Source organism: Patella vulgata, chromosome 2, assembly GCF_932274485.2.
Source record: "Patella vulgata chromosome 2, xgPatVulg1.2, whole genome shotgun sequence".
Lineage (NCBI taxonomy): Eukaryota > Metazoa > Mollusca > Gastropoda > Patellidae > Patella > Patella vulgata.
Window position 1 is genome coordinate 3,163,251 of NC_065880.2, and position 25,480 is coordinate 3,188,730.

Below are 25,480 nucleotides of genomic sequence, written 5' to 3' on the forward strand. Positions count from 1 at the left end.
AGTTATCTTTTTTTTTTTCAAAGTTTTTATTCGTCTATTTATCTTTTTTATATAAAATATTTAATATGATCCTGGACGAATAACCCTAAATCAAGACTATTCTTGTCTACATACACATTACAAAACAATTCAATGAAACCCTAAATTATTCTATACAAATTGTAATTAAAAAATCTACCGTAACAGATACACGTTATCCAATATCAATTGATTACATAGTATATCGTTACATGAACGCGCGTGACCTATAGAATAACACTATAACACCCTCCTTCTATCGCCTTTACATTACCAATGTGTCACGTTCTCTCACAGGTCGAGCTCGTGTGTTCTACGAATCAGCTGATCTAGATAATTTATTCAAACAATGTGGCGCGGAATTTCACGAGAAAATAGTAAATCATCAATCGTTTCCTTGTCGGTATTTAAACTATCCAATATTGGCAAATGAAAACACGTGCAATCCGCATACTGGCCTCGATTTAAATCAACTGAATCGAGAAAGCCGTTAAAACGTGTTATAACACCCAATCAGCGCTATTAATATAGCAACATTGTTTCACAGCCTTCAAATATTAATTTATGTTAATGGGTTCGCGAGAGTACGGCTTAGTCACACTGCTATATTTGTTTTTTCATTTGAATTTTTGGGAGGTAGAAGCAGCCATGTGAAACGAAGTGTAACGTTGATATATTTTATTAATATTCTGTGGACGCGCACCTAGTCTAAAATGATGACGTAATGAGTGTGTCACGCCGGTGAACAGGTAGTAGACGAGAACGAGGCGACTCATACGACTACTGTATTTTCATAACACTGTGCGGTTGAAATGTTGAGAGAAATTGTTTTTATTCTGTCTGTCATGTGCTACAAATTATAATGAATTGTTAAAACGAATATTAGTTGATATTTCAGCAAGTTCTCGTCCAGTGATTATAATGATACCTTGAACTATTACTGCGATACGAGAGACACTGTTGATTTGTTGTCCAGGAAAATGGCGTCGAGTTCGGTGAGCCAAGAAAGCTTGGATTTAGAAGACTTCGAAAACCAGGCAAAACGAAATCGTATTAGGACTCATAGAGGCAGAGGAATGGTTCATAGATCTGCGGAACGTGAGGGTAGCGACCAATATGATACGCGGGAGCAGAACGGAGATAACGAAAAAGAAAACAATTGCTCGAGTGGTCTCGTTCAACCCGAACACGACTCCCCAACTCGTGGAGCCGCAAGTCGTCTTAAGGATAAACGGACCAGACCTAATCATTTACATAAAGGAAAATTACCGAAAGATAAAAGAAAATTACGCGAAAAAAGACGAAGCACTGGAGTAGTTCATTTACCGTCGACAGAGGTAAGTAAATTGCATTGTTTGTATAATGTGTATTGAACGGGCACTGTGATCTGCGGACGTCAATGTGAGCCTGTATATGATATAGAAATCAAGTGCGTGGGAGGTACATATGTATAGTAACTCATCTACATGATGTTATAAAGAGAGACAAAATGAAATGAAATGGGGTTTAATGTCCAACTATTCTGCTCCGACTGGGCTAATGAAGATGGGGCTAATATAATGAAGGCGGACAAACGCCATACAGTGTGCTATATCGAATTCCAAACTGCCAGGGGTATAAAGCGAGGCGACATCACAACAAAACACACATTCCCCGAATATTATAAATGGTTTTATCTCGTTCACATTCACTTTGTATTTTATTGACTCAGTCTGTTTAGAGTGTTAGCACAAGATGTTGAAAACAAAATGTACAAATTCCACATGGGTTGCCCAGACTTTATAGTTTGGCAGGCGATAATGTAGATTAAATAACAGTGGTCTCAACCACTTAATCCCGGATTATCTTCCTTGATCCTTTTTACAGTTTTTACTCGATCATCATCACATACTAATTTTTACGCGTTATATCTTAATTATTGCTAAATGCACAGAAAAATACAGACATGACAGACAGTATAGGAATACAACACCACAAACTATAGACGATTTATTTTTAAAGATGCTTTATGTAAGTGCTAATTCTGCCTATTACAGGTCTTTATTTTGGCTTCAAATATTATGTAAACTATTATTTAGACATTTATTAACATGGCAAGCCCATAATCAACTCTCTAGACCATCGGATGGCAGAGATTTAAATGGATTAGAAGTACCCTGTCTGGATTTAAAAATTTGAATGAAATTTTCAGTATATTCAATTTTTGTTATCTATATTTATTAATATAGCAAGACCATTTAACTCTTTATCTAAATAGAAAATCCAAGGAAAGGACAATAAAACCCCCACACTCTAATAAAAGGAGGGCGGAAGATTCCCTAATACAGTGCAGGCAAGTCTGGATCTCAGTGATACATCCGGGGATAAGCCGGAACCAATCCGTGAAAAATATCGAAAATAGAGGATCCCCGGCAACAAACTTCACAACACTGTTTATCTAAACAGGTTCCCATGCAACCTCTGGGTCGTGATCCAAGTGGGGTCGGGTGGACTACTCTGAAACTTTTTGAAAGATGCTATGTTTTCATGAAAGGTCATATATTTCTCTGATCTATACACCTCTTGCCATATTGCCAATCGTCTTTCCTCTCTCACGATCACGCCCACGATTTGTTTCCTCAGTCTCTCATTTTACAATATTTTTATCTGGGAAGTGAAACTAGGTTTAAGGGATTCCCCACTCTATCTATATAGAGATGTGGATGACGTTGTTCTTCGAGGGGAGTGGTGTTGTTGAATGGCCGAATAGTTAGCACGTGCGCTGTGTCATAAGGTCTATCTATATAGAGATGTGGATGACTTTGTTCTTCGAGGGGAGTGGTGTTGTTGAATGGCCGAATAGTTAGCACGTGCGCTGTGTCATAAGGTCTATCTATATAGAGATGTGGATGACTTTGTTCTTCGAGGGGAGTGGTGTTGTTGAATGGCCGAATGGTTAGCACGTGCGCTGTATCATAAGGTCTATCATTGAGTCAACTGGCATGGTTTCGATTCCCAGGTTGTACGTGACAAGGAGTAGAATCGCCTGTCCAACCTCGTGGGTTTTCTCCAGGTCCTCGGGTTGCCTCCCACTGCTGAAGACCCCTACGCGCAAGCGAATTATTGAATTAAAATTAAACCATATGTTAGTCCCGAAATGACCTAGTCTGTGTCGCGTGAACATTAAACCCCATCTCTCTCTCTTTGTTCTTGAGGGGTCCGGATGCTCCTTTCTGGAATGTGGTTGCAACCAACAAAATATTGGGAACCACTGAGCCATCGATTGCTATTTCTTGAAATAAAATTAAATGGGGTTTAACATCGTACTGTTCTGCACTCACCGAGATAATGAAGATGTGTATTCACCATGCCGTGTGCTATGAAGGAAACTTCGCCCGGACAGCCACGCTATGACCTATACTATTATTTCAATTTCTTCTGTCCGTCACTGGGGTTTAACGTCCACTCAACACAAACTAGGTCATTTCGGGACTAACATGTGGTTAGATTTTATTTCAATAATTCACTTGCACGAAGGCAACCCTATTTCTTGCCACGTACAACCGATGAATCAAAACCATGCAATTGACTCCATGACAGACCTTACGATACAACGCGCATACATTAACCATTTATCTCCCCCCCCCCCCCCGCACCTCGGACAATTGGGGAATGCATAAAATGATCATTTCTTCATCTTCAATAGAAGGCTTGATCTCGCTTTTTTACTACATACATCTTATCAATCACTTGATCAAGCCCTTCACGGCACTAATATCGATTGGGTACTGACCCAGCTTACATTGTTATTACATAGGTACTATAATTCATATGCTATATTACACTCCAATAACAGCTTTCATTGTAATTACATATAGCTGTAAGTTATATACTTTATTACACCCCAATAACAGCATGTATACATTGTACATTATAATTACATATAGCTATATTACACATTTCAAATTGATATGATTATATTGTAATTACAAACTATAAACCTATCAAATTAATATTATAGAAATTTATTTGTGCTACCTGTAAACAGGGTAGGTTTAGTTAATATTGAGATCTTTCTCATCGTTTTGTGCTACCTGTTAGTTAATTTCAAGTTCTTTCTCATTGGTACGAAAACTAACATGTCATTGATTTATGTGTACTGTACACCTATTATAGCATGTAGAAAATGTTATGCATATGACGCTGGATTCATGTAGGTGTAGGTGTGTATACAAACATGTTTCTCCATGTGCCATATTAACTGTATATCTATTGAATTTCACACAATGTATACAATGTGTAGAAACTGCTGATACCAAATCCTGCCTTTTGCATTTTGCATCTGCAAAAAAATGAAATTATATATTTGTAACTTTCTGTAGACCAAACGTTGTAATTTTAATTCAAATTTCAAGTTGAATAATTGTTGATTTTTAAACTCTATAGAATCTGATTAAACCAAAGCTGAAAATAGTTGAATAATTATATGTTCTGTCATCTGAATAGAAATAATAGGCATAAATTTAGATTTGATCGTACATCCTATTATCAAACTGTATGTAATAATATAATATTTCCCTCATAGTGCTGCTGCCCGGGCAAAATTTCCCTCATAGCACATCATACATGTATGCCCGTCTTCATTATCCCAGTCAGTTGGAGCAGAACTGTACAACGTTAAACCCCATTTCATTTTATTTTATTATCCAAGCTGCGATTAACCTGAAAATACCAGCCCGACACATAAATGACACTAATAGAAAATAAAGGTCAAAGTTGAAAGTCTAATCGGTGTAAAAATGTCATGGTGTATAATATAATACATGTTTGTTTTATATAACAATGTCAAATATACTACATACAGTTCAATATAGTCAATATACACCAAGTTACATGTACCAATATAGTATATGTATTGTATTCAATTACACACCATATGTTATAACAATATACATGTTGTATACTGTATACATACTATACAATAATAATTAGTATTTCAGCTGCTCCAGGGCGCTCTAACATAAAACAATAGCTTTCATAGACAAATACATGCATACATACATACATACATCAGTTATAAACAATAAAATGGGGGTTAACGTCCTACTGTTCTGTTCTACTCCTACTGGGTTAATGAACACGGGCATATGCCATACAGTGTGCTATGATGGAAATTTTGCCCGGGCAGCGGCACTATGGCCTACTCTTATAGATTCATAAGGTCTGTGACTGAGTCAATTGCCCTGGACTTGACCCCAAGGTGTAGAGTCGTCTTTCCAACATCGTGGATTTTCTCCTGGTCTTCCGACTTTCTTCAACTACTATAGAACAGTACAAGTTATTGAAAAAAATTGTATGTAACTCCCACCATGAAATGACCAATATGTAGTTAGTGTCATTTTTCCTTAAATCGTTTCTCTTTCTCTCACCCCCTCCCCCCCCCCCCTCTCCCATATTAGATGGGTTGGATCTATGGCTGGATGGTTAGCGCATGTGCATTGTATCATAAGGTCAACTGGCATGGTTTCAATTCCCCAGTTGTACATGACAAGGAGTAGGGGCACCTGTCCAACTTCGTGGGTTTTCTCCATCACCCCCCTCCCCCCACTGCTAAAGACCCCTACGTGCAAGCGAATTATTGAAATAAAATTGAATATGTGGATGTTAAATCCCATTTCTTTCTCTCTGCCCTCCCCCCCCCCCCCCCCCCTCTATAGAATTACCAGTGCATTAAGTAAACAAGTACATATATAATTGAACCTACATCGGAATGTAAACTATTGCAAACATAGCGTATAGTTTATTTTAATTTGCCTTGACTAGATCAAGTAGGCGGGTCTCATCTCATCCAATTAAAACTTACAAAAATAAGATATTTTAACATTCCTTTAGACCCTCGGTTCAACAAAAGATGGGATAAAATAGCATTTAGTTTTATTTTTAGAAATTTGAAAGCGTGAGAATTAAGGTGACATGTTAGTGTTGTTGACATTTATTTTGAATAGTTTCATTCAACATTTATTTCCTTATTGAAAAGTATTTAAATCTGAATTTGACAGTTTATGTCTCAGGTTATGTGCAACTATGAAATTATGGAGATTTTTTTAAAATATTAAGCCACTTACAAAAATTATTTGGTGATCGTCTTTTTTTTCGAAAATATGGAAGGTTTTGATTTTTACTTAAATAAAAAAAAAGGGATTATTCATTTTTCTCAGAGTTCGATAAAAGAAAACAAATATAGTACGCGGTGTTGATTGCCAAAGTCGCAATTTGCAATAGAAATATAAAAGTGGCAATTTGATTTTAGCATTAACATCTTGTGGGTACTGGCGATTCTTTTTGAGAACAGACGGGGGAAAAAATCTAAAAGTTCTAATCGTATTTATCCTGGATTAACCATTATTAAAATGGCCAACGCTTCTTTCAGAAAAGAATTAAATATTTTGATAGTTGAATTCCGTTTACTGTGGCTTCATACTGCATGTAAAATATACAAGCGTGCCTACTCAGATATTTTTATTTCAAATTATATTATCACCATGAGTCGAATAGCAACGTTTCTCGAGGAGAAAACGGTTTGCCATTTGCTTCACTTTACCACCGCCAAAATGCTCAGAATTGAACGATGAGTATAATTGTAAGTATTTCTTACAAACACAAATAAAAATTATTTGGTGATCGTCCTTTTTTCCAAAATGATGGAAAGGACGTTTTTATTTTTACTTTAAAAAAAAGAAAATGATTATTCTTGTTTTCTTGGAGTTTGATAAGAGAATTTTCCGGCGTGGTTTCCCCTTGTCAGTGATGCAGGACGGAGGGCCTGACAAGGACGGCTGTCTAGTCGTTCGGATGGGACGAAAAACCGAGGTCCCGGTGTACACATTGGCGTGCACGTAAAAGATCCCTTGGCAGTTGGAATTCGATATAAGAGTAGGCCGTAGTGCTGCTGCCCGGGCAAAAATTCCCTCCTAGCACACTGTATGGCGTATGCCCATCTTCATTAGCCCAGTATTGTAGCAGAACAGTAGGACGTTAAACCCCATCTCATTTCATTTCATTTCGATAAGAGAAATCAATTGTAGTACTGTATACATAACATGGTTTGAAAATCAACCTTTTTGTATTTTTATTTGCAGAGTACCGGAGATTCTTTAGATGATGACGATGACACAGACAATAAAGCGTCATCGGAAACGAAGAAAAATACGACGTTTAATGAAGGTACATCGGTAGATGGAGGAGTACGTCACCCAGAACCACATAAACATGTAAGTTACACACAAGCCTGGACACACGGCACCTGTTACGAACATTGTCAGACACAAATAGACCTACTCCGGAAAGACATCAAATGTTTTTTTCAATTCAGAAAGTCATGTGACCAAGTACAAACACTGCTCTTCGCCATGGGGGGTTGGATGGTTGAATGGTTAGCATGTGCACGCTGTATCATAAGGTCCGTCATTGAGTCAACTAGCATGGTTTTGAATCCCCGGTTGTACGTGACAAGGAGTAGGGTCGCCGGTTTGACCTAACCTTGTGGGTTTTCTCCGGGTCCTCCAGTTTCCTCCCACTGCTAAAGACTCCTACGCGCAAGCTAGTTATTGAAATAAAATTAACCATATGTTAGTCTCGAAATGACCTAATCTGTGTCGAGTGGACGATAAACCCCATTTATCTCTCTCACCCTTTAAAATACAGTGATTGTTTTCCATAAAATTGTTGTGTTTATTTTAATGTGTTCAATCCCTAAATGCCATTCAAACAGTATATCACCTTTAACCCTAGAACAGGTAAATCACGTTAATGTGAAATACGACAGGGTAGTGGTTTATAGTCATATAACATATTGCAATGTTTGTCACTGGTATGATCAAGTCTTGCTACTGGTATGATCAAATCTTGTCACGGGAATAATCAAGTCTTTTCACTGGTATGATCAAGTCTAGACACTGGTATAATCAAGTCTTTTCACTGGTATGATCAAGTCTAGACACTGGTATAATCAAGTCTTGCCACTGGTATAATCAAGACTTGGTACTGGTATGATGAAGTCTTGTTACTGGTATGATCAAGTGTTAAAATGTTAGGATTATCGCCCTCCTCCTACACTGTTACATTACATACGATCATGTCAACATGAGATTAACATGTTCTACTGTTAAAACAACTTTATATATCCGTAACAAAATAAAACGTTAGTTGGGATTTATTCTTACCAAGTAGGACAGGGGTGGGTGTATTGCACAATCACATAATAAATGTAATGAAATGAAATGGGGTTTAATGTCCTACTGTTCTGCTTCTATACTGGGCTAATGAAGACGGGCATACGCCATACAGTGTGCTATGAGGGAAATTTTGCCCGGGCAACAGCACTATCGCCTACTATTATATCGAAATCCAACTGCTAGGGGATCTTTTACGTGCATTCCAATATATACACGGGACCTCGTTTTTTTGTCTCATCCGAAGGACTAGACAGCTGTCCTTGTCAGGCAAATCAATTAACAATGCAGACATATAGATTCTCAAGATCTAAGACAATGTGGTTGGGGAAAGGGAACATGTATTAATGCGTTCAAATCTTAAACAATTTGGTTCTGTGTAAAGTGAGGGAGGAGGGTATAATACATTCAAAGAGAGAGGAGAGAAATGGGGTTTATCGTCCACTCGACACAAACTAGGTCATTTCGGGACTAACATATGGTTTAATTTTATTTCAATAATTCGCTTGCACGTAGGTGTCTTTAGCAGTGGGAGGAAACCGGAGGACCCGGAGAAAACCCACGAGGTTAAACAGGCGACCCTACTCCTTGTCATGTACAACCGGGGATTCAAAACCACGCCAGTCGACTCAATGACAGACTTTATGATACAGCGCGCACACGCTAACCATTCAGCCATCCAACCCCCCATAATACATTCAAATCTGACACTATGTTGTTGAAGGAGGGAGAGGAAGGATGTATAAACTTTATACAGGGTGACCCAAAAAAACACAGAACTCATAAAATATTGATTACTAGAAAAATGCCCGGCTTCGCTCGGGGGTCATAACCCTGAAACCGGAAGTGGTAGACTAACGCCACCTGGCCTATGTTACTCCCCGGTCCGAGTTACCCCTATACCCCAAATTTCAGACTTGGGGCAGACCTAGTGTAGCCGCCAACCCCGAACAGACAGACAGACAGACAAACGACAGGCACCAATATTAGTATAGAATTCCTACAAAGTCCAGCAGATTTGATGAAATTTGTTGGACTTAAACTTCAGTTTGTGTACGATCATTCCCCAAAGTTTCAGTTATCTTGGTGGCTTTGCATAAAAGTCATATTCTTTTCAAAATATAAAGTGTTGTCTATTTTATTATTGTACATCATACGATGTGTTTGTGTTTAATGGTTGGGATCACGTGGCTAAGTGGGGATCACGTGGCTAAGTGGGTAAGACGCTGGCTCGCTAGCCTGGAGGTCGGTTGTTCGATCCCTGCATTGGCCGAGAAAGTTCATCCAGATTTTCCGGCGTGGTTCCCCCTTGTCAGTGATGCAGGACGGAGGGCCTGACAAGCACACTAGCTTCATTAGCTCAGTTTAGGAGCAGAACAGTAGGACGTTAAACCCCATTTCATTTCATTTCATTTTGTGTTTATTGGTGGGGGTGGGGGGTGTATATAAAGTGTTGTATAATTTATTATTGTATATTTTTCAGTCACACCATCACACGAGTCACATACATTCTAGTTACACGAACAGAAGAAATAAAAGGTAAAAAAACAACTCTTGGTTAATATCTCATTCTTTCATAGTGTACTTCCATTGAAGAAAACAACTAGAAAGAAAATTTGTGGCTTTTCTGTTATTTAAACATACATTATTCAAGAGGTAAATCTGCCTATTGCAGGTCTTTCTTTAGGACTTAAATGTTATATAAATTATTATTTTCACTTTGTCAGTACTACTTAGTTTGATATTCATGTTTGTATTTTTTTATATTGCAGTCCGTCAGATTTAGAAGCTGATTTAGAAGACAACCAAGACTACGATAGTACAGTCAGCCAATCAGAAACAAACCTAACCTTGATTGGTCAATCAGAACCAAGTGATATGCCCGTTAATCAGATGCCTGTCAGTAGTAGCAGTACGTCGGGCGTGCTCAAATATACTCGTTACACAACAGATAATCGTACATCATCAGTGGCGCCTCCATCCTCAAATGTTCCGGAACCAGATTCAAAGACGACGTCTTCCACAACGGCAGAAATTCTCTCACGATACCGAGACTCAGAATACCGTCAACAAAGGGAAACCGAGTCGCCTAAAAAGGATATTGAAGGACCACGACCTTTTACGACATACTCCCAGTTACGAGAAAATCGTGGAGATATTTCGTATGGTAGTTATTTGTCACGACTACGAGATCGTGATTCCACGACACCAGTTCACCAACGTATAAACTATCACATGTCCCCTCGACCATTCGTCAATAAACAGTCAGAAACAACCGCCAATTTGGAAAAAGTAAGTATTGGTATTCTAGAGAGAGGGAGGGGGTGGGGGGGGAAGAGACTGTCAGATGAATTGACCCTTGACCCTTTCTTCTCGCGGGTAACCTAGCAAAGCTAAAGAGGGTTGAGAGTGAATCCATTTTCAGCTTGTAATTTGTTTTTTTTAATAGCTGTCCATTGACCATGGATATTATGGGGTTGGATGTTCTGAATGGTCTGTCATTGAGTCAACTAGCGTGGTTTCGATTCCCTGGTTGTACATTACGTGACGAGAAGTAGGGTCATCTGTCCAACTTCGTGGGCTTTCTCCAGGTCCTCCGGTTTACTCCCACTGCTAAAGAACATCTATGTGTAAGTGAATTATTGAAATAAAATTGAACCATATGTTAGTCCCAAAATGACCTGGTTTGTGTCGAGTGGACGTTAACCCCATCTATCCCTGCAGACAACAAAGCTGACAGACTGACCGTTTGTCATACCCTTACATTTTTGTTCTATGCACATCCCATGGGTGTTTTTCAGGGAATCCAGTATTTTTCTAGTCAGATTTTTAACAAATTGTTTTCGCTTCAGTTATTGGATAAAGAAAAAGATGAAAATAAAAAATTGAAAGAGATTATCGATGATAAAGATCGCAGAATCGCCGAACTTGAAAAAGAGGTTTTTCTTTTAAACAAGGTATGGTGATTTCAGTTTTGTAAATTAGGGTAAATTGGTAAGGAACCGTTGCAAAAATTCCATCACTTGCGTCCAAACAAATAACTCGACGATAGATCTCATTGGCTCATTCATACTGACAGAGTAATATAATGTTGACATATTTCCGTTAGTGCTGGGTATTGCCGTTATTTCCGTTAGTGCTGGGTATTGCCGTTATTTCCGTTAGTGCTGGGTATTGCCGTTATTTCCGTTAGTGCTGGGTATTGCCGTTATTTCCATTAGTGCTGGGTATTGCTGTTATTTCCGTTAGTGCTGGATATTGCCGTTATTTCCGTTAGTGCTGGTTATTTCCGTTAGTGCTGGGTATTGCCGTTATTTCCGTTAGTGCTGGGTATTGCCGTTATTTCCGTTAGTGCTGGGTATTGCCGTTATTTCCGTTAGTGCTGGGTATTGCCCTTATTTCCGTTAGTGCTGGGTATTTCCGTTAGTGCTGGGTATTGCCGTTATTTCCGTTAGTGCTGGGTATTGCCGTTATTTCCGTTAGTGCTGGGTATTGCCGTTATTTCCGTTAGTGCTTGGTATTGCCGTTATTTCCGTTAGTGCTGGGTATTGCCGTTATTTTGGTTAGTGCTGGGTATTGCCCTTATTTCCGTTAGTGCTGGGTATTGCCCTTATTTCCGTTAGTGCTGGATATTGCCCTTATTTCCGTTAGTGCTGGGTATTTCCGTTATTTCCGTTAGTGCTGGGTATTGCCGTTATTTTCGTTAGTGCTGGGTATTGCCGTTATTTCCGTTAGTGCTGGGTATTGCCGTTATTTCCGTTAGTGCTGGGTATTGCCGTTATTTCCGTTAGTGCTGGGTATTGCCAAAGCAGATCTTTTAATGACATCTAGAAGCACGGTTAACTATTCATAACAAAACACAACACCAGGTATATATGGATATAACTACTTCTCTATTATTTAATAACCACGTTTCGTATCATATAACACATACTGGTCAAGTTTTCAAGTTAATGAAAGCAGTCACGATACGATACGTATGGCAAATCAGGTGCTACGATATGATTCATATCACGATTCATAACCAGGTCAATATTTACCAAGAAATAAAAGGGTTTTATATCACGATATTGATGTAGATCAAAATAAGGACCAAGACAATTTAAGGGTGTTTGTGTATCTATTGATAATGTGTGACATGGATAATTAAAGTGACAGGTTACGTAGTGAAACGACTAAAAAACATAAAAAAAAGAATCACGATGCTAGATTCATGGGAAGGTGAATCGCGATACATCGATTCAACGATATGTCGTGCCAGCACTAATTGACATTGAATGTATTATTTTGTATTTGCGATGTCGTTAAACCCCTCCACCAATTACCGGGGGTTATTCGTTTAGACGCAAGTGTTGACATTCTACAGCGATCTGTAATAGAGCTGTGTAGCTTACTTGATAGACTGGCGTCTAAAACGCTACTTTCAACTCAAATCAAGATTAAATGATTGCTATGACAATGCGATTCATAATTTTCCGGTGTATAGGGTGCTATCATAGGGTGGGTTTCTAGGTGTACAGGGTATTATCATAGGGTGGGGTTTCTAGGTGTATAGGGCCCTGAAATAGGGTGGGTTTGTGCTATCATAGGGTGGGGTTTCTAGGTGTAGAGGGCCTATCATAGGGTGGGTTTCTAGGTGTATAGGGTGGGGTTTCTAGGTGTATAGGGTGCTATCATAGGGTGGGGTTTCGAGATGTATAGGGTGCTATCATAGGGTGTGGTGTACCTATACACAGGGTGGGGTTTAATGGGGGCAATAATTCTAGATAAGGCATGATGAATAGAAATTCAAATGTATTCCTTCAGTAGGTCAGATTTTTGTTCCAAGTGCCATTACGATAATTAATAGAGTTATCTCCCTTGTATTATTAATAGAATTCAATCTGAAGAGAATATGTGTTTTCATTTACATAGCTTCGGTGATTGGGATGAGTAAGGTGAGGCTACAAACACATTAAACATTTCTTTCATATTCTACCTTGTTTTATTTATTCTTTCTTTAGAGTTATCCCCCCTTGCATGATTTCGGTGTGAATGTTTATTTATTAGATATCCAAACCACAGTTTGTATGATACTTGTATTCTTCATTATTCTTTATGGGGGTTGCGTGACCAAATGGTTTAACGCGTGCTTCGTAGGCTCTAAAATGGGAGATCTATTTCTGAGTCAAGTGGAGTGGTTTCAATCCCACACTTGTACATGACAAGGATTAGGGTCGCCTATGTAACCATGTGAGTTTTCTACGGGTCCTCCCACTGCTAAAGACTACTATGTACTGGCGATTGGTTGAAATAAAATTGTACCATTAGTCCTGAAAAGACTCTCCCTTTTTGGTATTCTATATCATAGAATAGTTTTTTTTTAGATAAATTTTTATATTACCTTTTAGTTTATTTAATTACAGTGTATATTTTGCATGTTGGGAGTTTAACCCATTAAAAAGAACATGAACTCCTCTCCCGTGTGACACATACGAAATAAAATGGGGTTTAACATCCTACTGTTTTACTCCGACTGGGTTAATGAAGACAGGCGTACGCCATACAGTGTGCTATTAGGGAAAACTTGCCCGGACAGCTGCACTACAGCCTATTCTTCTATCGAATTACAACTGCCAAGGGATCTTTAACATACACACAGGCTCTTGGTTTTTCTTCCCATCCTAATGACTAGACAGCTGTCCTTGTTGTCCCTTGCCAGGCCATCTCTCCTGCACATCTGACAAAGGGGAACCACGCCGAAAAATTTTGATGACCTTTCTCAGTCAACGCAGGAATCGAACACAGGACCTCCCAGTTAGCGAGCCAATTTCTTACTGAGCCACTGTTGCTCCCCCTCTTGTGCCGCAAACCGCCAGAATCGTACAAATAGCTGTTCTTTAACTAGGTGGTGGCTCAGCAAGTAAGACGCTGTCTCGCTAACCAGGTCTCGGGTCAGCTACCAGGGTTGGCTGAGAAAGTTCCTCAGAATTTTTCAACACCATTTCCCCTTGTGGGTGCCTGGTTTGGATGGCCAATCCAGGATGGGACGAAAAACCGAGATCCATGTACACATTGACGGTTGGAATTCGAGATCGTGGCGCTGCTATCTGGGCAAAATTACCCTCATGGCACACTATATGGTGTAAGCCTGTCTTCATTAGCCCAGTAGAAGCAGAAAAGTAAGACGTTAAACTCCATTTGATTTCTAAGTTTTTAAAAGAATTGGTGTAGTGAAATATTTAAATTGTTAATAATAGATAGATATTTTCTATGTGTTGATTGTTCAGTATATAGTCAGTGGTATATGTTATTCCATTTGTACCAATAAATATTGAGGAAAAAAAATATATAGTGAGGAAGAAAAGGTACACAATATTAAAAAAAAAAAAAAAATCTCTTTAGGTCTTGAAAAAAAAATTCTTCATCCTCACTTATTTTCCTCCCTTGGATTGGATGTGTGTGTGTGTTGGGGGGAGTGTCATCTGTTCGGAACGATATTGTCATCGCTTAATAAAATATTTCATCTATGAAACGGTACACAACATTAAAAAAAACAATGTGAGGAAACATATTTTGTGACCTTAGTTGTGAGGTGGGAAAGAAAAGTGTGGGTGACAGGGGCACGGGTGTGAGGAAGAACAGAAGGGATATTGAGGAAATGAAAGGTACATTATGGAATAATATACACCCCAATGAATGTTGTTAAAATGTTTTTGATATGATTGTAGTTTTTGTTTTTTTGATTTAATCTTTTACCTCAGTAATTTCTTTCTACGCATGTTCTTATAAAGTGTGTTTCAGTGTGCATATGTTCTTATAAAGTGAGGGGTGGGGGAATCTATGGCCAAATGGTTAGCATGAGCGCATTGTATCATAAGGTCTGTCATTGAGGCAACTGGCATGGTTTTGATTCCCCGGTTGTACATGACAAAGAGTAGGGTCACCTGTCCAACCTCGTGGGTTTTCTCCAGGTCCTCCGGTTTCCTCCTACTGCTAAAGACACGTACCAGCAAGCAAATTATTGAAATAAAATTGAACCATGTGTTAGTCCCGAATTGACTTAACTTCATTTGTATCTCTTTCTCTCTCTCTCATGTAAAGTCAGAGAACCGCAGTGGCTCCGTGAGTAAGATGCAGGCTCGCTAGCCAGGTCTCCTGTTCATACCCAGTTCCCGGTAAATCATCAAATCAGCTGTTTTTGAATGATCTTTTGATATCAAGATGTGGAAAATGTTTGAAGGATCATTAATATGTAACTCATGCAACGAATCAAAGTCTAATTATCGAGAAAACGGCAGCATTTCATTCTAACAAATCCTGCTGATCAGTAGCCACTGGGAGAGGGGGCGGGGGCTGGTCCAAGGATCATTAATATGTAACTCATGCATCAAACTGATGTCCAATTGTCAAGAAATCTGTAGCATTTCATTCTAACAAATCCTGCCAATCAGTAGCCACTGGGGGGCGGGGCGGAGCTTAGGAACCAGTTTCACACTGATTAATGGCCGGCGAGTTTTACTAGTGATAAACGAAAGGTAAAGTTATATCTGGGTTAGAGATTGAAATTAAAAATCATTTCATTTATTTTCTGTGTTCATTGTCATTGATTGATGCGGAATAGTAGGATTTATTTTATCTATTTTGTTTATTTTTACAGGAACTTGATGAACTCGATGAAGATAATATTAAACTCCAAGAACAAAACAGTGCTCTTATTAAAGCCATGTCTACACTGAATACAGCTGTCTAAACTCTCAGCTATAATACCTTGCCAACTATGTTAAAGCCATGTCTACACTGAATACAGCTGTCTAATCTCTCCATACCGCGATCTCAGCTCTAATACCATGACAACCATGTTAAAGCCATGTCTACACTGAAAACAACTGTCTAAACTCTTCATACTGTGATCTCAGCTATAATACCATGACAACCAGTCAACACATGATTAACCCTGCTAGTTTTAAACTCTCAATACACTGATCACATGATGAACTCTCAATACACAATCTCCCAGGCCAGTGATCACATGATAAACTCTCAATACACAATCTCCCAGAGCAGTGATCACATGAGAAACTCTTATTAAACTCTCAAATACACAATCTCCCAGAGCAGTGATCACATGAGAAACTTTCAATACATAATCTCCCAGACCAGTGATCACATGATAAACTCTCAATACACAATCTCCCAGGCCAGTGATCACATGATAAACTTTGGGAACTCAATACACAATCTCCCAGACCAGTGATCACATAATAAACTCTGGGAACTCAAATTACAAAATACCTAGAATCTCAGACATGAGATCACAACCAAGGTTCCAATAAGACTACAATCTGTACTACAACTGGGAACTCAAATTACAAACTACATGATGTCTATCTAGGTCTGACTTTACTTCACCACCAAGGTGGGAATACGACAGGACGTCTATCTAGGTCTGACTTCAGTTGACCGCCAAGGTTCGAATACGACAAGACATCTATCTAGGTCTGACTCCAGTTAACTACCAAGGTTCGAATAATACACGATGTCTATCTAGGTCTGACTCCAGTTCACCACCAACGTTCGAATACGACATGACGTCTATCTAGGTCTGATTCCAGTTAACTACCAAGGTTCGAATAATACACGATGTCTATCTAGGTCTGACTCCTGTTCACTTCCAAGGTTCGAATACGACAGCAATCTGTAGCTATAGCTGGGAATTCTCAGTTTTGATTTTATGCCGTCTATTGAGCAGAATCTCAAGTTTGGTTCCATCTGAATAGTCGTAGAGCTTGCTGGCCTAGCAAGTTAAGTGTTGACTAGTTTTCGGAGGGACAGAAAGAAACCCTTGTTGGAATACAGTGACAAGTAAGATGTATGGTTTCATGGAAAGATACATTATCGAGAACTAATATAATGATCTCACGTTTAAATATAAGCCTTGATCTGATTGGTTGTAATTATATACATTGTATACGTATTGTTTTATGTAAAAGTCTTGTTCATAGGTTGTAATAGCGTTGATTATCCTTGTGATTGGTGGAACACAAAACTTAAAATGACTCTAGTAAAATCAATTATCTTTAATTATGTCAAGGCAACTTATACTGAGCATTGTTATTGTAATGGAGATGATTGAGGGACTGGTTGAAACCATCTACAATAGACTTGATCAATGAGACTTGGTTTGTTGTGAAGGTATCAGCAGTCACTCAAAGGATGAATCTCATTACCAGACGTAGAATCACGTCTGCTTACTATATTACGGCAAGATTTAAATATTTTTGAGAGAGAAAAAAAAAGCCTGTAAATGACATTAAGACCTGGTGGCGCCACCCTGAAATGTTTTAAACGATAAATATGATGGATATAAGGTTGTGTTGTGTATAGAATGAAAAATATAAATATTTATAAGTGAGGCCAAAAATAACAAATAATCTATTTCTCAGATACTGTCAACTTAATTGCACGTTATTGTATTTGCCACACCATCTCGAGGGGAGATTATCTTGTTTATTACAGCAGAGGGGGGTGTTGGATGGCCGAATGGTTAGCATGTGCGCGCTGTATCACACGGCCCGTCATGAGTCAACTGGTGTGGTTTCGAAACCAGTTGTACGTGACGAGGAGTAGGGTCGCCTGTCCAACCTCGTGGGTGTTCTCCGGGTCATCCGGTTTCCTCCCACTGCTAAAGACCCCTTCGCGCACGGAATTATTGAAATAAAATTAAAACATATGTTAGTCCCCGAAATGACCTAGTTTGTGTCGAGTGGACAGTAAACCCCATTTCTCCCTCTCACCCATATTTCATTGTGGAAGAGAATAAGGGGTTGACATGAATGGATGTGGAAGTCAGACAGGTACCCCCCACCCTTTGTGTGTGAGCATGGGGAGGGAAACCCGCAAATGGGCCGAAAAATGGGTCTAAAGTAGTTGAATGAAAAGCCAGCATTTTTAAAATATTTTAAGTTTTTCTGGATAAGGTCGCAGATACTTGTTAATAAAATTCTGGTGGTGTCCAGCCAGATAATAAATTCTCCCTTGGAAAGATGTGTTATTAAATGTTTAAAGATACATTATGCAAGAGCTAAATTGTTTTTAAAGACAATTGGCTTTTATTGATTTAATTAAAACATGGATAATCAAAACTGTGTTTAATATCGTAACTACGGTAACAATGACTATCGAGACTCTACTATTCTCCAAACAGTCTTAAAGATACATTATGGGAGATTAGATAAAGAGCTGACATTTCTCACTATAATAGTTAAAAACTAGATAATGTAAAGGCAATTTACTGAAAATTTCATTCACATTTATCCACTATGAACCGAGAACAAAGCGTTTGAAATTTTTCCACCTAGCTTCGATCATCATTACTAAAGTCAGTACGTTAAACAGCATAGTCCCGATTATCCATTTAATCGTTAAATCGTGAAGGAAAGTTATGCAGTAAATAGGCTCATAATCCACTAAAGATCGCAGGCTAGCAATGCCTTCTAGAGTTGATTATTGTCTGGATAGGTTAATTAATGTCTAATTAATAATTTTGATAAAATTTCAGGCCTAAAGAAAGACCTGCAATAGGCAGATTTAGCTCTTGCATAATGTTGCTCAGAATGAAGTAATTTGACTGATTTTTCAAGATATTTTCTTTTCATTATCTAGTTTTAACCTATTATCTCAAGAACTGTCAGTTCTTTTTCTAAATCTAACCTAACATATCTTTAATATAAAATATGAATATTTTTTTAAAGCGATTAAACATGTTGGTATTTTTGTTTGTTTGAAAGACGTGCTAATTCAACTTAATTTAAACACACATTTATTAAAAACCAACAAAATCAGTATGGTTTCTGAGAAACAGGTGTTTTTTTTTGTTTTTTGGCCTAGTACAAATACTGTAGATATATATATATAAAGCTTGAATATATAACTGTACATAAATTTGTTGATATATTTTAGCCTAGTCCTTTGTTGTATGAGACGTCAAGCCAATCTCTGGAGCCATTACATATTTTTTGTGACTCCCACGAGCTAAGACTAATGTACATTTATATAAAGGGAGAATTTCCACCTTCCTCAAAAAGTACAAAAAGTTTGTCTATGGCCCCAGAGAATGCTCACAATATCCTTGTTGTCAATAATGCTGTAAAACTGTAAATTAATTTCTTGGTTTATTTTGATAATGTATGTTTTTATTATCGTTATCCGCCACTTGTCACAACTTCTGGCTTTGTAGACATGTAATTACTAGATATCTGCTTTCCTTATAGTTTTATAGATTTAATTAATCTAGTTTTACCTGATTGGTCGAATTTTGAACTCAAAAACCCCCTTTTTATTTCCAATCAGGTGCTTTCTACTTATCTGCTGGATTGTAATTTCCTTTACAAGTGTTGGTTGAATCGTTTTCGTATTCTATTATATTTGAAAATTGTCTCGAAGATTGTTTCAATCTAATTAAAACACAGATCCTATTTCATTTTGTTTTTTATAGTTCAAAATTCCATTTTATTTGTCTGTACTACACTAGAATCTAGAAGAGTTGTTCTATAACCTGTGTTCTGGATGGCGTGAGGGATTAGCCAATGAAACAGTCTGTTGCGGCGACTTCTTGGCGTGAGCTGAACGGAACTGTGAGTAAACCACTAGAAACGTCAACGCTGATTGATTAATCAATGCCTGGCGTCGTAGAGTCAATCGCCGTTCATATGACCTCTGACGCGACCTTCCAGTACAACTGGTTAGATCTTCATGTAGCGTAGGCCATTGAAACGAAACGAAATATAGATCTGTATTTCAATCAGATTGAGATTGTTTCAAGTTTTATGATTCCCTTTTTATTCACGATTGTTCTATTCACATGAATGGCCATTTATATACAAATCACCATGGTTACAAGTACTTATTTTTTACTCAAAGATCCAATTGTTTGATGCAATATTCTAAACTCCCGCCATGCCTCCCCCCATAAAAACTAACATAATGTTTATAAATTATAATTAACCCAAATCTTGACCCCATTTTGTCTCTTACACATATTTTTGTAACTAAATACTTAAGGATGCATTTTATTCAAGAGCTAAATCTGCATATCGCAGATCTTTCGTTTGACCTCAAATGTTATATAAATCATTAATCAGACATTTATTGTCATGCCAAGGCTGTAATCAATGCTCTAGAATGTCGGATGGTTTTGATTTTCAACAGATTTAAATATGATTGTCAGTTAATGATTTTAGTAAATAATGGATAATCGAGACTTTATTTATTATTGTAACCACGGTCGCAATGAAAATCGAGATACACCGTAATCGACGATAACTCCACTCAGAATGAAGTAATTTGACTGAAATTTTCAACTTATTCCCTTTTCATTATCTTTTTTTTTAACTATTATAGCAAGAACTTCTTTAACCGCTTTGTAAATTTATGAACATATTTTTCAATATTTCTTATTCTGTACAAATTCTAACGCTAATTAAAATATCTTTGTTCTTAAGCTGAATATTAATCAAATGCATTGAACTGTCAATCAAATAAAATTATGTTTTATCCAATTGATTTTCTTAAAGGTTAACATAGTAGATTATGAGTTATTCCCCCTTCGTTAAAATAGGTTGTGAGTTATTCCCCCTTAGTTAAAATAGGTTGTGAGTTATTCCCCTTGTAGTGATAAAGCAGGAGCAAGGATTGTTAGGTTGTTGTAGTTATTGGTTGAGAATAGAACAGAGAAGTGAAAAAAAAAACAGTCTGCAAAAAATTTATATTTTGGGGAATCCTTTTTTCCTTAGACCAGTTTCTATTTTTAATGGGAAAATTTGTCAAACTAATAGAAATCGGGAAGCGATGGTGACTCAGCGATTGAAATGCTGGCTAGATGACCCGGAGGTCCAGGATTTGATCCCGATTTTGGCTGCGAAAGTTCCCTAAATTTTCCAGCTTGGTTAACCCTTGTCAGTGATGCCGGACCTAGCAAGGAACAGCATCTTATTGTTTCGAAGGGATGGAAAACCGTGGTCCCGTCTTCCTGGAAATCTTTACTGTCTTCTATCTAAGGAAAAGCGGGAGACTTTCCTTGGCAATTTCATTTTTTTGGCAGAATTGTGTATTTCAGAACTCTGTTGTATTCTGACTATTGATACAGATAGGCCTATTCTGATGGCTATTGATACAGATAGGCGTATGTTTATTAACTGGTTTATATTTGAAATGTGATACAAATTTTTATTATATTTAAATGTATATTGTTTATTAATTGTTTAGTTTGTGTCATATTTTAAAGCATGTTTTCCTTATCATTCCATTTAAAGATATTTTCCTTTGTAATAGTGATGTTGACCTGTTGAGTATGGTACTGGCACACCACAGCCCCGCTAACCAGAAGGTCGCAAGCTCAATCTTGGGGTTGGGTGGTCGATTGGGTAACACATGTGCATTGGATCATAAGGTCTGTCATTGAGTCAAGTGGCATGGTTTCGATTCCCTGCATGTATGTGACTAGAACTAGGGTTGTCTTCCTACCTCATGGGTTTTCTCCAGGTTCTCTGGTAATGAACCCCTACTGGCAAGCGAGTTACTGAAATACAGTTGAACCATATGTTAGTCCCCAAATGACCTAGTTTGTGTTGAGTGGACGTTAAACACCATTCCTCTATCCCTCTCGCATCCTGGGTTTCTCCTGGGTTGGATGAAAACATGAAGTGCGTCTCATTACTCGTTGGCACACACATGAGGAATCCTTGACAACAGGAATTCAATAAATAAAAAAAGTAGGCGGTAATGCCGCTTACGGCTCAATATTTCGCTCATAGTACAAAACATGATCTATTCCTGGCGTTGTGAACCCGATTGGTGAAAAAAAGTTGGACGATAGAACCCATTTTACTATCGTTACCAGTAACATGATACTCAGCAACAGTATGATAAGAAATGTTCTACATTCAATATGAAATGATTTTGACGGTAGGCCTGTGACAGATAACTCAAGGGAAGATATCTTTTAAGATTGTTTTATTTTTCAATGTAGGCCAATAAATTATTTGTAAGGAGATTAGACTGATAAGATATATATTAAGGGGTGGGAAAATAATCAAGTCTACTACAAGATGTATTATGTACGAGCTACGAGCTAAATCTGCCTATTGCATGGTCTTTCCTTTGGCCGTAAATGTTATATAAGTTATTAGACATTTATTAACATAACAAGTCTATAATATTCTCTCTAGATCATCGAATGGTCGCGATTTTCAGTGAAATGAAACACAATCGCCATTTATTGATTTAATTTCTAAATGGATAATCAAGACTTTGTTTATTATCATAACAATGATACTGGACGATCAAGACTATATTGCGAGAACTTCGATGAATAAGATAAATTATGAAATTTTCAATTTATTCATTTGTCAATATCTATTTTTGAACTATTATATCGAGAATGGCGGACTCTTTATCTAAATCTTACATAATACATATTTCAATATTGCTTGAAGAGATTTTTTTATTGTTGTTCAAAGGGAGGTAACTTTTAGAATTGATCATATAAAGCATAATAGAAAAATGTCCGTTCACTTTATAGTTTATTGTAATATTTATGAATTGTGAATGATTTACATGTTTTAAATAAGAAGATAGAGGTATTAATCTCATGAAGGTGTAAACAATACTATATTATATGTTTATTCTCTTGTTAATGCTTGATTTTACCCAATTCACCCACTGGATTTGGTATTTTGAGGACTTAATTTTATCAAATTCGGCCATTGGATTTTGTATTTTGAGGTCTTGATTTTACTGAATTCGGCCATTGGGTTTTGTATTTTGAGGTCTTGATTTTACTGAATTCGGCCATTGGGTTTGGTATTTTAAGCACTTGATTTTACTGAATTCGGCCATTGGATTTTGTATTTTGAGGTCTTGATTTTACTGAATTCGGCCATTGGGTTTGGTATTTTAAGCACTTGATTTTACTGAATTCGGCCATTGGATTTGGTATTTTGAGGTCTTGATTTTACTGAATTCGGCCATTGGGTTTGGTATTTTAAGCACTTGATTTTACTGAATTCGGCCATTGGGTTTGGTATTTTGAGGTCTTGATTTTACTGAATTCGGCCATTGGGTTTGGTATTTTAAGCACTTGATTTTACTGAATTCGGCCATTGGATTTGGTATTTTGAGGTCTTGATTTTGCCAAATTCGGCCATTGGATTTTGTATTTTAAGCTCTTGATTTTACCGAATTCGGCCATTGGATTTGGTATTTTAAGGACTTGATAGGGTCAATTAGCGATAAAGGGATTATTAAATATATGAATCAGTTGTAGTATGAAATGTGATCCAAACAGTGGCGTAGCAAGGGTTGTCCATGCACGCGACAAGGCAAGTATTGCGCCATCTATGTAACTTGTGGACTATTATCAAAGAAAGAATGTGTCACAGAACTGTTTATTATTCCTGGCATGTTGATCAAATGTGTAGGACTGAATTTATAGTTGATAGTTTATTTTATTTCTTGCCAAACATCCGAACTCCTCCACAATATGAATTGGTATTAGCCAGAGCAGTGGTTCTCAAACCTTTTTTGCTGACGGCACACCATGGAACACATGAAAAAATAGCTGCACACATGAAAAATATTTGAATTTTGCAAAATAAAAACATGGAAAGTCATAGACGACATACAACCGTAGACAGAGACTAGTCATGGACACATAGAATGACTCGAACTAAATAAAGAAAAACACAGCTATGAACTTACCAGAAAACATCAGTGAAAACTCAATTGGGATCAAGTGGTTTTTCACATTTTCTTAGTGTGCCATTCAAAATTTTGCGGCACAATTAGGAAAATCTGGTTGAGAATCACTGAGTCAGAGGTAGGCACGAAATGGATTGTGTCTGACAAAGCTATGACAGAATAATGTTGTGTGTTTCCTACATCAGTTTTATTGTGAAGGCTTTAGAAGTAGAGTCCTGTCTTCAATAGCCCAGTCGGTGCAGAAAAGTAGGACATTAATCCCCATTTCATATCTGAACTCGAATCTTGTGTTTTTAGTAGGTTATCTAATATTTATAAATGACTTTAGTTTTCATCTCAATTACATTTAAATCTTGCATGAGCTCTAGTCAGATCAATTAGACAATTTAATTCATTAATATTGTAAAGGGCAATTAATATTGTTCATGTTTAGAATTAATAAACAAATCATATGATCGAACATTAACTAGTTCTAAACAATATTTTTCTAGTTCAGAGGGAAATGAGTTTGAAGTTTCTGGATTCTGTATTTCTGTCTGGGGTCACAGTGGCTCTGTGAGTAGGATGCCGACTCGCTAACATGAAGGTCTTGTGTTCGAGCCCTGCGTTGATCAAGAAAGTTTATCTGGATTTTCCAGTGTGTTTCCCCCTTTCATTGATGTAGGCGGAGGGTCTGGCAAGGGGACAATTTCTAGTCATTCAGATGGGATGAAAAGCTGGGGTCCTGTGTACACATTGGCATGCAGTTGGAACCCAGTTGGAACCCAGTTGGAATTTGATATAAGAGTAGGCCGTAGCGCTGCTGTCTGGGCTAAATTTCCCTCATACCACTCTGCGTTGGAACAAAACAGTAGGACGTTGAACCTCATTTCATTTCTGCCTTGCCCATGTTAGCCAATAACCAAACCAAGATCTCAAAATGTACCAGAAATATAGAATCTCGAATCCTGAAATTCATTTTTCTTCGAACTAGAAAAATGTTAAATAGAACCAGGTAATTCTCGGTCTATGAAATCATAATCTTTTTGAAATCTGTAAAAAAAACGTTGTAAAAGGTGAAATACGAGAAATTTGTTCAAACGGCTCCATGATTGCATTTAAATGATTAAAATCAAATAGTCTTTTATAACTGGAAACTTTATTTTTTAACAGCAGGCTTTCCATTGGCTATGAGCTGAAAAAGATTAACTCTAAGCCAATCCAAAATCGGGAAAAGTTATTTTTAACAACAGGTTCTTTCATTGGCACTACGATTTTAGTTCTCGGCCAATCAAAAAAATTAGCCAAAAGTTTATTTTTAACAGCAGGTTTTTCATTGGCTAAAAGATCAAATTTGTACGAAGATTTCAACTGTCTGCCAATCAAAAGTCAAGAGTTAATTTATAACAGTTGTCTTTCACTTTATAATGTTTATTTATTCCTGATCACAATATGGTGGCATTACATCCCCTGATTTTATTTGTATGTAACTATCTTGTGCTAATTATTATATACATAAAGACGTTTTGTGTTTA

General features: G+C 37.5%; 1 protein-coding gene across 2 annotated transcripts; it reads left to right on the forward strand.

The window, feature by feature from the left end:
* The first annotated feature begins 771 nt into the window (after positions 1–771).
* Positions 772–25,480, forward strand: LOC126811643 (histone-lysine N-methyltransferase set1). 2 transcript variants are annotated; one of them, XM_050537440.2, is made up of 7 exons: positions 772–1,355; positions 7,137–7,268; positions 9,712–9,767; positions 10,001–10,520; positions 11,081–11,185; positions 13,143–13,165; positions 15,868–25,480. In XM_050537440.2, the coding sequence occupies exons 1-6, from the start codon at positions 999–1,001 to the stop codon at positions 13,149–13,151; spliced, it is 1,179 nt and encodes a 392-aa protein (XP_050393397.1). In that variant the 5' UTR covers positions 772–998; the 3' UTR covers positions 13,152–13,165; positions 15,868–25,480. The 2 variants fall into 2 exon arrangements, with proteins under 2 accessions (XP_050393397.1, XP_050393396.1); XM_050537439.2 differs by lacking the exon at positions 13,143–13,165.